The 12,557-nt window shown below is 57.9% G+C and overlaps 1 protein-coding gene across 1 annotated transcript in view; it reads right to left on the reverse strand.

The window, feature by feature from the left end:
• Positions 1-578: 578 nt before the first annotated feature.
• LOC125281397 (dual oxidase 1-like) overlaps positions 579-12,557 on the reverse strand; it is a 385,354-nt gene continuing 373,375 nt past the window's right edge. Inside the window, 17 exon segments of the mRNA XM_057313035.1 lie at positions 579-1,441; positions 2,081-2,142; positions 2,145-2,196; positions 2,441-2,596; positions 3,649-3,807; positions 4,052-4,284; positions 4,713-4,786; positions 4,788-4,864; positions 8,692-8,819; positions 10,217-10,266; positions 10,555-10,654; positions 11,205-11,304; positions 11,306-11,364; positions 11,367-11,435; positions 11,607-11,788; positions 12,332-12,359; positions 12,362-12,456. Of these exon segments, the coding sequence (XP_057169018.1) occupies positions 1,319-1,441; positions 2,081-2,142; positions 2,145-2,196; positions 2,441-2,596; positions 3,649-3,807; positions 4,052-4,284; positions 4,713-4,786; positions 4,788-4,864; positions 8,692-8,819; positions 10,217-10,266; positions 10,555-10,654; positions 11,205-11,304; positions 11,306-11,364; positions 11,367-11,435; positions 11,607-11,788; positions 12,332-12,359; positions 12,362-12,456 (1,747 nt within the window). The 3' untranslated portion in view covers positions 579-1,318.

Consider the following 12,557-nt stretch of genomic DNA (forward strand, 5'->3'; position numbering starts at 1 on the left):
AGAACCTGAGCAGTGTCAATCATGGGAGTTCGGATTTTCTAATCCCCGGCTATTTCATCGAAATCGAGGATATGTGACCTGACAAATGTAAGAATTCGGTGAGGACAATCGAGAGGCTCACTTGAAATTGGGCCCTGCTTTAGAAATTCCCTCAGAGGGTTGCCCTATACCTTGGAGGGTATGAGTCACTTTCCAGATGAGAAAACAGGCTGAGTGTTCAGGTGATGTGCTCATCCGTCTCCTTGTGCTTTCATCTCTTTACCTGGAAGACCCATGGAGGCACGGGTGGTCCACTGCTGTTGCTCAGAGGTCCTGGAGCCAGCCAGGCCAACTCTGGCTCCTGCTCTGTCCTGCCACGCACACCCGCACTTTGTGCCCTGCCCACCTTCTCCAGAACTCCCATCCCTTCTCTCTCTGCCCTTCCTGGTCAGGCTTGAGAAGCCCCACACGAGCCACCCTGAGAGGCCTGGGTCAGGAAGGGTGCCCCTGAGCTGGGAAAGGGGTCTCCAGCTAAAGCCCTCGGCCTTGGGCTGGTTCCTTTATCCGGTAGATGCTGGCAGGTTCAGAACACTGTCTGCAGCAGCCTGGGTGAGTTGGCTGGTTAGTAGCTTCCTTTGCCAGCGCCCACCCCCATCCTGGGGCAGAATAAAGAAAACCAGAGGGCAGAAAAGTGGTTTGTTTGTAAAGGAGACTATTGCAGTGGGAAGAAGAGACAAGGCCTGAGGAGCACGACATAGATATTGGGCCAGATTCTGACTACAGCACATGTTTAAAAACTGGGGAGAAATCAGTTGTGCTGTTAGGCTAGGATGCTGAGGGGGTTCCTGTAGATTTCTCTCTGTGGGCCCAGCCTCTAGCCCACCCCAAGGCATTTGCCAGCCCTTTTGACAGTGGGGAGCCTAGAGGAGGGGGAGGCTTTGGGGGAGGAGTTCCAAGATGCCAGCATCTGTGCTCCCACTCCGTCCTTAGGCCCACAGCCCCCTAGTGCACATACACACGGCTTTTCAGCTCCAGTCTTTTGAGGCTTTTTCTTAGTTTGGAAGAAGAGGTGTCACTTTGCCCCAAAGTAACAAGAGCTCTCCTACCTCCCAGGCTCCGTTTCCTAGACAGTGCCCCCCGCTTCTCCAAGCTGAGACAGTCTGCACTTGGGGGTCTCTGAACCCGTATGGGGTGACTGACCATGGCCACCTGGACCAGGGATGAGAGGTAGGAATGGGAAGGAGGCAGAGAGTCAGAAATAGGAAATATAGAGCGAGGTGTGGGCCCAAACCTCTGCTCAGCTGGGCAATGGGAAGAGCTCCTGGCCTGGCCAGGAGGCCTAGAAGTTCTCATAATGGTCGGAGGAGTGAGTCCGGTCCTGCTCGTTGATGAGCTGACAGCCCTTTTCCACATTCTTGGTCATGCCAGGGGGGCCACAGCTAAACACCCCAATCTTCCGGACCTGTTAGGGGAAGGAAACGTGAAGCCTAGCTCAGTGTTCATGGAAAGACAGGCAAGAGTCCTTGGTGGGGACTCCTTCCATGTTTCTGATAAAGGTTCGCTTCACACCCTGTGTGGTGAGGGCTGGCTCGGTGTGTGCGTCTAGCTCAGCTTTGGTAGACTTGCTTTGTGTGGGTCCGCCCTCCCCCCTCTCCAAGGCATTTGGGGTAAAGGATCAGTGTTTCTGACAGGGGCTGGGTTAATCAGCGTTCAGGTTAAAGGCTAGCTTACTGTGTCATTGAGGGCTAGGCCATTATTTACCAGAGCAGTGGCTAGCCCAGTGTTCCTGGTAAAGATCAGCGTCTCGGGTGAGGCCGGCTCAGTATTCATGGTAAGAATAGCTTTGAGTTTATCATAAGGATGAACTGAGCTGTTCCTTCTGGACAGGCACCATGGCTTTAGAAGTGGCGAGTCCCTGTTGCTGCTTCCCCCCTGAGCCCCTCAGAGTGACCGCTACTGTTTTTCCATTCCATTCTCCCCACTTATCTCTTGGGTGATGAGTTCTTATCAGCAGTTCCTTCCCTCCTGGAGCTGGGTTGGGAGGTTTGCTTAGACCTCAGGTGATAAAGGCCAGGAGAACCTTGATATGGGGTGGACTGACCTGCGGGTGGACCTCCTGCAGGGACTTGAAGAAGGGCTCGAAGGGGGGGCGGCCAAAGTGCATGATGTGAACAGACTCCGGTTCAGCACCTTCTGGAAGTGCCGCTCACAGAGGTACTGGGGGCACAGTGGCAGGTCAGGCCAAGGACAGTCAGGGTCCGTGCCTAGCCCAAGCCAGCCTGCAGCCCAGGAGACAGAGAATGGGGTGGGGAGGGAGCTGGAGGCTGAAAATCGGGACTACCATCTCTGTGCCTCCTGCCGTCTGAACCTGGCTGTCCGCCCACCTGCCCTGGCCATCTGAGCCTCACCCAGCCAACCCATCGACCCACCTAGTCGCCCCGCCTGGCCGTCCCTGACCCACCAGCATGGTGGTCCTGAGGTCAAACTTCTCAGCCAGCTGGGTGACGTAGGTGTGCACGGACACCAGGTCCTGACGGTCATTCTCCTCCACCTCTCGGATGATGTCAGCCATCCGCTCAAACTGCCGCTGGGTTCTCGTCACCCAGATGAAGTAGATCTGGGGACACAGGGGAGTTCAGGACCTGGCTAAGCTCAGGCTCCCTATATCCCAGGGATCCCCACAGCAATAGAACTCTGCCGGTCTCCGTCAGCTTGTGCCTCTCCCCAGACACTCTGGGGAATGGAGTGTTGTGGGGGGCCCCAGGGCCAGGCTCTGGGCGGGAGATGGAGTTACCCCAGGCATGGAGAGAGAGAAGGGAGTGATAACCTGGGGTGATGAAAAAGGACACTTGTCAAGTGAGCTGAAGGTCCGATGGGGTGGGAAGCGGCTTTTTCACACAGAGCCTGCCGGTCCACTCCCTGCAACGGGCCCTCCACAGGCTGCTGGGCTCCCAACCAACCCCAGCCCAGAGGGATAGGGTTCCACTAAGGGGCATGTCACAGAACAGCCTGAGGGAAGACCCAGCTGGCTGCCCGGGGCAGATGGGAATGGGCTCAAAGAGAGAGCCGGAGGATAGAAGCTGCCATAGAGGGACCGACCTCCCGCTTCTGAAGAGGCTGAAGTGGGGCCGTGTGGGTTAAGAAGCAGAGGCAGAGCCGGCATGGACAGAGGAGCGGGGGAGCTGCCTGTCACCCTCTGAATGCCGACAGTACGTGGGCTTGGCCTCTGCCTGCTGCGTTCCTGTGCCCCCGACTCACCTGCCAGGCCCAGAGAGACAAGCAGGGGCCTGCTACCAGGTCCGGGCTGGGGTGAAGGGACCCGGGATAGAGGGGGCCTGAGGGCCTGGGCTGTGTTCCTGCAACTAACCCAGCCCACCAGCCCTGCCTCGGCACCTCCCCTCTTCTTCCTCTTGAAAGCAGAGCCGGTTTCACTGCCCCACCCCAAGTGTTCCCTTCCTTCTCCCAACCTGACAAGGCTCCCTGCAGGGGCTGGCCTCCTCTGTACGACAGACTGGGTTTCTTTACCCCTCTCCAACTCTGTTCTTTAGGGTCCGAGGATATCAGACCCCTCTGGGGTCAGGCCAAGAACAGAGGCAGGAGAGACAGGCAGAGACGGACACAGTGATAGGGAGCAGGGGCCAGGGGTCAGAAGGAGGAGAGGGCACTCACCTTCTTACAGAACACTTGGCAGCTGACTGATGATTTGAAGACCAGGTCTTTGAGGATGGAGGCAAAGGGGGTGACTCCAACGCCCCCTCCCACCAGCACTGAGACCTCAAACTTATGCCATTCCTGGTGGCCCTCTCCAAATGGTCCATCAAGGTACAGCTGCAGGAGAAGGAGTGGGTCTGAGTTAAGCTCCGCCACCACAATAGCTCTGAAGCTAGAAATGGGAGGCAGGGAAGGCAGGTATGTTTATGGAGTGAGGAGAGAGGGGGTGCCGCAGCATTACCTGGAATGGCCAGTCTCTGGATGGGAGGGGAGGAACACAGTGGGCAGCCCGGGGCTGCGGGGCCAAGGCCTGCTAAGGGGATGTGGGGGCGGGTAGCTCATCCGGTCTATGTCTGGTCACCTTCGGGTATCTGGCACAGCCACCTCCCGTTGGAGGTGAGTAGATCTCCCTGAGCCGAGTGGTCCAGGGCCCTGCTGCCCGGATGTGCAGGCTGAGCGTGTCCTCATCGGGTGCAGAAGTCAGCGTGAAGGGGTGGTACTCAGTGGTCCCCAGAGCCAAGCAGGCGATCCGCACCCACTGTCCCGACTTGTACTCAAAGCCTTGGGGCCGCTGGAGCTGCAGGTGGGTCACTCCTGAGGAAAGGAAGTGGGCAGGAGGCTGCTATCCAGGACCCAGCAACCCTGTGGCCTCCAGAAAGATCCCCCCCCCCGCCCCCGCAGCCTCAGCTCTCCTTCTGGAATATGCCAAGGCCTCTCCCCATCAGAAGGCATTACTCCCCTCTGGCCATGTCCACCCTGCGGAGGGGCAATGCAGCGCTGGTGCTGGTGGTCAGCAGGGAAAGGAGCAACCTGGCCCGGGCTCCTCCTCCCTCTGTTGTGAGAGAGGCTCGGGTCCCCCGGCCAAGAGCTTTGCTTGCTAGCTCCCTCATCGCTGCCGCCTCAAGGCCCCTGCCAACTCCACTGGACCAGACCAGCGGATTGCAAGGTCCAGGCTCTGCCCCTGCCCTGTGGGCTTTCTCAGCACTACCCAGCTGGTCCCTGACAGCCTGCAGGCCTGGTGCCTGAAGGCAGCAGCTCGGCCTTCTCCACGCTGATCTCCACCTTCTTCAGGCTCATGCTCACCAGCTTGTCCCCCATAGATGAGTGCCGGGACCGGGAAGAAGATGTGGAAACGGGGCAGCTGGGGCAGGCCGAAGCTGCCGTGGACAATGAGCTGGATAGAGTGAAGAATTCGGCTCAGACCAAGTCACACCCACAACAGTGTCTGTGGCCGACTCGGGCCTTAGCCCCTTGCACCCTCCACCCACCCCAGCCCACCCCCACGGGCACCCTCCGTCCCCACCTCTCTGTGTACCACGCTCCCTCCAGGTCCCCAAATCTAACCACTCCCAACCCCAAGCCCATCCTGCAGATCGTCCACGATGAGTGAGACTATTTGCACCTTCCTGGCACCATCCTGAACCAGCCACCTTGACTCTCGCCTGGTCTCCTGCAGTAGCCTCCCAGCTCGTCTTCTAGGGGGTTGCCCCACCGTGACCCATTGTCTTCAAGGCAGCCACTGCGACTTTCTGAAGTTCATTTTATCACGCCATCGCAGTGTAACCGGCCTTAGTGGACTTCCCATTATACCACAAGGCCTCGAGATGCTCTGGCCTCTGCCTGCCAGCGTTTCCGCCTCCCTGTTCTTCAAACACGGCAAGTCCTTTCTGCTTCAGGCCCTGGGCACCCACTGCTCCCTCTCCCAGGAATGCCCCCTCCCTGCTTCTTGCCCTGGCTACCTCTGTCTCATTTTTTAAAAATTTATTTGAAAGAGACCAAGAGCGTGAGCGTGAGCAATGGGGAGGAACAGAGGGAGAGGGAAGAGCAGACTCCCCGCTGAGCGGAGAGCCTGATGTGGGGCTCGATCCCAGGACCCAGGGGTGGATCATGACCTGAGCCGAAGGCAGAGGCTTAGCCAACTGAGCCCCCCAGGCGCCCCCCTCTATCTCATTTGTCAGGGCTCAGCAGAAACACCCCCTCCTCAGGCCTTCCCTGGGTCCTCTGGCATATCTCCCAGTTACTTCCTGTCAGCACTTGTCATCCCCCACACTCACGTTGCTTCTTCATTCATTGACATGCTCCCCACCGGAGTGTGTATGTGTCTTTTGTTTTTGCCACCGTACTCTCAGCTCTTAGCCCTTGCCGCCTGGCACACAGCAGGCACTCAATAACTGCTGAGTTAGTAAAAGGAGTTCCTCCAATTTACCCTCTCCCTTTGGAGACTAAAAACACTAACCAGGCCCCCTTTTCCATTAAATAACTGACGTAATTGTTTTCCATGGAATTGTATTTCCATGAAATAACTGAATACTTGTTTAGCTCTGGTCCTTTCCCCAACAAGCTGGTCTAACATGGTCAGACATGATTTGCCCCCATACTTCCCATTTGCTTGTTCCTAAGTCTGGTCAGTCTGGCTCCTGCCTCCACCTCTTCTCAGGACCTGCTCACTGGGGGCTCACCCATCCCATGAAGGTCTCCTTTCATTTGCTCCCAGGGCTGGCCGTCTGTGGCACTAGCAACCGCCTGCTCCTTGCCTCGTCTGCTGCGTCTCTGGGGCCACTCGCTTTCCATCTCCTCCACTGGCTCTCTGTTCCTTCTCCCAGCCCTGATCCTGCATGTTGCCCAAACCTGATTTTCTCACTCTCTGCGCTCCTCAGTCTATGCTGTCCCGTGTGGCATGGCCCCTCGGCCGCCCCCGCAGCCGCACGGGTCCTGCCACCACCTAATACACTGGGGCCACCCACAGCCAGGCCTTTGCACCCTGAATACACTATCCTCATTTCCACCTCTGCACCCGTGCTCGTGCCCTTTCTTCTACCTGGAATGCTCTTCGGATTGCACTCTGCCCTGTCGGATCTTAGCTTACCTCTCCTTAAGTCTTGGCTCCAATCCCATCTTCTCCCCAAAGTCTTCCCTAACCAGTTTGGCCCGAATGAAACTCCCTTCAGCGAGCTGCTAGAAATCACTGTTTGCAGCCCTCAGCTCAGCATGAATCCTGTATTGTCTGCTCATTCTGATCACGGCAAGTGCACGGCACTTATCTCTACCCCAAATCCTAAGTTCTCCAGGGCAGAGCTTCGAGTCTCCCCTCCTCCCCCAAACTAGTACGTAGCACCGAACAACTGTGTACTAGACCCTTCCACAGATAACTGTTACACTGAACTCTGGCTCCTCAGTCCGCTCTGCCTTTCCCCAGCTTCGTGTTCCTTTGCCCACAGGACTAACTTAAACCTCTCTGGGCTCTTCTCTGAACTGGCTCCGGTCCCCCCAGGTTCCTCTTTCATTATGGAGCCCACCCCCACCCCCAAGGCTTTCTGAGCATCTAACCAGGCTGAGAACGACGTCTGGGTGGCCTCATACTGCTCTGTTTATACGTCCCATTTGGTGTTGGCTCTACTTTTAAACCACAGAACTGCTGCAGACCCACGGTTGGCTGAGGAGCTGGGGGGCTGCCGCCAGCTCAGCTTCCGCTGTGCCCGCCCTGCCCGCTTCTGCCTGGGTCGGGAGCCCGGACAGCCTTCTGCAGGGCCGGCTCCACACTGGGTCCTTTACTTGTCGCTTCTCTTTCTGCCCCAAGTCAAGCGGACACACCAAGGGTAAATGGGGAGGAGGCGGGTGTTTTGGCCCTGATATCCCCCAGGTGAGACTGTCCCTAGCGGCCAGGGTTGGGTTGCCCAGCAGAGGGTCCTGCACCTTTCTGAGCTGCTGACTTCCCTGCTGGCAGGAAGGGAGGCTCTGAACCCCAGGGATCCCCCAAACCCAGGGATAAGTCAGGAAGGGGTCTTGGTCTCAGGGAGCCAGTGTGGCCACTCTTCCGGGTCTCCCATTGAGCTCAGCTGCTTTTTCACCAGGAACAAGAACATCATCTCCACCCCTAACAGAAACAGTAACCGGGGAGCTAGGGCTCCCCCCTAGCAGGGGTGGGTAGGGAGGGATAAATCAGCCTCAGCTTCCAAAGAAGACAGAGATTTCTCTGGAAACAAACATCAGTTCTAGGAAATGACCTAAGCCGAGGTCGGGTAGTCCTCTTCAGAACCATGAAGTGCTGAGCCTCAGCAACATGGAAACAGACCGTCTGATCACTGAGGACAGAACTGCACCTGGAGGACGCAGGGCATCCCACAGGTGCCAGCTCGACCCAGGCCATGATGGACTCGCCCTCTGTTTCAGGACCGTGTGCAGTTCTGCCTGGAGCCAGGTGACAGATGGCAACCATCTGGGCTCTGCGCTTCTGAATGCTGACGGGCAAGTATCGTTGGTGGGGACGCTGGGGCCTTGGGACTTAGTTTAGCTTCTCAGCAGGACCCTCGGGTGCTCTTTAGGGAACCGCCTGTATCCATGAGGAAGGCAGGCCAAGCACAGATCAGAGTCCCTCTGGAACTAAGCAGCTGGCGCACCTGACGGCAAACCCAGGGAAGGTAAAGGGAACAGGAGGACGAGGGAAGGGAGGGAATGTGAAGGAAGGGAGGCAGGAGCTGAAGGAGAAGGAAAGGGAACAGGTAGACTCTTAAAAATCCATCTCATCAACAGTCCAAGTGAGGACGTTTTGAGCAAGCTCGTTGACTCTACAAGTGGCACTTTGCTGAGTGGGGTGCAGACACCCCAGGAAACAGGATCAGAACAAAAGTGGCAGAACAGAATTAAGATAGACTTCTCTAAAAAAAAAAAAAGTGTGCTGCTCCCTTGAAAGTGGGCGGTCAACCCTGGAGCTCACACCAGCCACCGGAACTGGGGAATGACCGGCTGGGCAGAAATGATGCGGGGGTGTCTGCAAGGAAGCGACCAGCCTGATAGGGCTGCTACTGCCAGCCCCATGCCGGGCACCCATCTTCCAAGCGCTGCAGCCCGGGGTCCATCTGCTTGACAGGCCTACACTATCCTCTTCAGCTGTGATGTGAGAAGTGGAGGGGATTCCTGAAATGACTGAGGGGACGGAGAACGGATGTCTCAGCCCTCATGGCCTCCCTGGGATCATCCTGCCAAGACCCCGACAGCCCTCACCAGCCCGGAGAGCAGGACGTAGAGGTGGTGGGTCAGCCAGAAGCCCCGGAAGCTGCGGCGCCGGAAGTGGTGGGAGGCGAAGACATACACGATGGCCAGGACCAGGAGCAGCAGCACCCCCGTGAGGCCTGCAAAATGAACGCGGGGTGAGGGGCGGAGGAGTGGGGCTGTGCTGGGGCTGCCGTGGGTCAGGGTCCCATTCCACTTCACTGCTCTGGGTGGGGGCCACGGAAGCCCAGGCTTCTCCTCTGTTCTTCTCTCCCCACACCACTGATCACAAGTGCCTTTTATTTCAACAGACTCTGCTCATCCCTCCAACACCTTGTCCCGATTGTTCTTTTTCAAGGACCGGTGTCATTCGTTTTTTGTCTGTCACTTCCCCGACTGTCAGGCCCACAAGAACAGGGACCAGGCTGCTGGTTCAGCACGGGATCCTAGCGCCTTCTGTAGGGCTCGCCCCCTGTGGGCCTCGTCTACACCGGTGCTGACGGACTGAACGTGCGGGGCACCTGCTCTGGGCCCCCTGGGTCGGACTTTGGACATTGCAGGCCCTGCCCCCACGGAGTCAAGACTCGGTCTACGTCCCCCTAGCCCCCGACTTGGCTCCCACAGCATGAGCAGTGGTGCCATTAGTGAGGAAGTGCGACCACCCGAGCCCCCTGGGTTCAGCCCAGGGTTGGCGGGAGGACCCTCCTCTCACAGGAGATCCCAGGCCTGGGGTACACGAGAGAGCAGTACTAGGTTCAGGACGGGAGTGTGGGGCCAGAGAACGGCCCCTCAAGTGATCGAGGAGGAGGGAGGCAGAAATTAAGAAGATTAGAGCCCTGTAGTCTGGAAAAGCAGAGGTTAAGAAGGGCTCTAACCAAAGCCTGTAAAGGCCTGAACAGAGAGGAGGGCCTCAACACAGCCTTATCCACTAAATCCCAGTGCGCAAGAATTAGCAAGCACTCTGAAGTTCAGAGCAGGTTGTTTTAGGATTAAAAAAAATGCCGTGTTTCACGGAGAGGAGCGTAGAAAATGTACTATGCTAAGGAGGAAACAGACTGAAAATATAAATAGGTTCAAAAAGCTTTTGAACAGATTCACAGCTAATAGCTCTAAAATGGGTGATTATGGGGAGTAAGGAATACGTCCCTCAACAGCCCCGGTCAAGACGGACTACAAGGGGTGGGGGTCTCTGCCTAGTTTGACGAGCCTGGTCCCTCCACCGTGCTGCTGGGACACGGCATTCCTCCAAGCCACTGTCACGGTAGGTGTGTAGGTTGGGGCAGGGGGAGAGGGGGGTCCATTCTCATTCCACGGAAGAAGGATGTTCCGAGTTGGGGCAGGACCCCAGCCAAGCTCCCAAGAGAAGGACTAGAGAGCAGAGGCTCCTACTTCCCAGCAGAGTTGTCAGGACCAGAGGGCAGAGCCTGGCCCACCGTGAGACCTGAGTGAGTGCTACTGGGCAGCCTCATGGCAGATAGAACCCGGAGCTCAGAGCTCAGAGCCAGACCCAGAAATTCAGAGCAGGGAGGGCTCTCACCTGGCACAGTCTGGAAGAACCACCAGTAATACTTCTGGGGACACTCAGACCTGTGGAGAAGGGAAAGCAAGCAAGGATGCTGAGAGGAGATGCCTGGGACTTCCAGAAAGAATCCTCCAGAGGAAACACCTCAACCCAGGCACCAGTCTCCCTTTCTGCCCACTCGGGGTCAGGGCTCCAGCTGGTCATTGTCTGCCCCATTGCCTGGAAGGTGACACTCTCCTCTGAGCCAAGAGAATTTGCTTCTTTCCATCCATAAAGGATCCCCCCACATTGACACACACACACACACACACACACACACACACACACACGCACACAGTAGCCCACTCACTCACTCGTCGTCACGGAAGAGTCCAGGGAAGAGGCAGGAAAGGACGCTGAGCGGGCTGACGGAGAACAGGTACCCATTTACCGCATGGCCCGCACTGTGCAAGACTAAGGAAGGCCAGACAGGGTGGGAGTGAGCCAGGGGGCAGCCTGGTGGGGGTGCTCAACCCATCCAGCCCAAGGTTGGGGACTCCAGCCACCCAGCCTTGGGGGCCTGAAGAAGGACCCTCGGGGTCTGCACTTCTGGTCTCTAGCCATCCTCCTGTCCCTCCCTACCCCTGCTGAGCCCCATATATACCATCCACGAGCCCAGCCACAGGAGTCTGAAATTATACCATTAGAAGTTCATTCTTTGGGTTTCTCTCACAGAGTATGTTTTCCAACATAAAAACTGGGAGAGATCACACATGATGTGCCCATGTTCTGGGCTGTTGCTAACTTGTCAGCTGGAGGCTGAGGAGGTGGCCCTGAAAGCATGGGAAGAGGCACCAGGCAGGGGCGGGGTGGGGGGCTCCTGGGCTCACTTCACACCACTGCGGGCCAGCTGCATCCTTCTGAGAAGGACATCTAGGACTCACACTCAAGCACAAAAGAGAGGAGGGGCAGGCAGCAGGGGCAGGAGGACACGAACAGAAGCCCTGGGACTCCCGGGCCCTGCCTGTGAGGACGATGGCCACGGAGGCAATGAGCCGATGGAAGTCCACGGCGGCGTCGAAGGGCGCGTGGTGGTTAAGGAAGGTCTCTCGCAGGAAGGTGATGCAGGCTGCGGCACGTGGTGAGCAGGACGCAGGAGAACATGAAGGAGATGCTGGCGGCCGGCCCCGGGACAGGATGATGCCCACACGGGTGGTGTCCGTGATGCCCATGCGGTGAGCCCCAGAAGCATAGTCTGTCGGGGAGCCCAGGCGGGTAAGAGGGGAGCAGTGCAGAGAGAGAGCGCCGCTGAGGCGGGTCAAGGGCCCGCCCTGGCCGCCACCCCTTCACGCAGGCCCCCTCTGCAGCCTCCGTTCAAGCAGGCCCCATGCACCCACGGGAGCCCCGACCCCGGGGCTGCCCACACTCACAGCAGGCCTGCTCCAGGAAAGGCCCCCGCTGATGGCGCAGAACACAGCCACGCAGCCGACGTGGCGGCGGTAGTTCTCGATGAAGCGCTGGAACTGCTGCAAGGTGTGGTGGTGCCGACTGCGCTGAAACTTCTCCCCGTGGGCCTCCGTGAACAGCAGGGGCTGGAATGATGCTACCCTGGGGACAGGAAGTCTCGGCTCTGGCTACGAACCCCCCCTCCCAGTGCAACCCGCCTCCCAGGAGCAGAGAAAGGGCACCAAGTTGCTCAAGCCAAGCAGGGTTCAGACCCCAAAAGCCCTACCACACTCCTCTGACAAGGCCGCCAGAGTAGGGACAGCCTTGCAGTGCTCACTGGGTCAGTTCGTCCCAGGGAACGCACTCCCTCTAGCCCAGGTCCCACTCACACTCAGACAGCCCTCTCCCCTCCCAGTCTGCAGCTCCCCATTCTCACCCTACTCTGTTCTCACCCTTTACTGGAAGTGCAGAAGTCACCCCCTCCAGGAAGCCTGCCTTGACTTACCAGGCAGAGGTGAGCACTTCTTTGAGCTCTGAAGCTCCTTGCTCTGACCACTGTCACAACATTCATCGGTGGGACATGGTGATTATCAGTGTAGCAGCCACCTTGTCAGACTGTGGTCTGCTCGGGCGTGAACTGCTCATCCTGCCTGCAGCCCTGCACACTAACGGGATGCATGAGCTCAAGGAGAGGAGCAGGCGTACTTCTTGCCAAACCTCCGTCGAATCTCCGGGGGGGGTCTGTGTCCGTGGGGCACTGCAGTCTCTGTGCTGTCCGCTCCACGTCAGCGTTGCTGTGGGGACAGCGAGCGCTCACTCTGGGGGAGGGACTAGGACAGGAATGAAAGAGAGAGGATTCTGGCCACCTGAGCCACTGGATCCTCGCTGCCCCTGGTCTCTCTTCAGACCGACTCTGCTGAGGAGGGGTCAG

The sequence above is a fragment of the Ursus arctos genome, unplaced genomic scaffold, assembly GCF_023065955.2.
Source record: "Ursus arctos isolate Adak ecotype North America unplaced genomic scaffold, UrsArc2.0 scaffold_16, whole genome shotgun sequence".
Lineage (NCBI taxonomy): Eukaryota > Metazoa > Chordata > Mammalia > Carnivora > Ursidae > Ursus > Ursus arctos.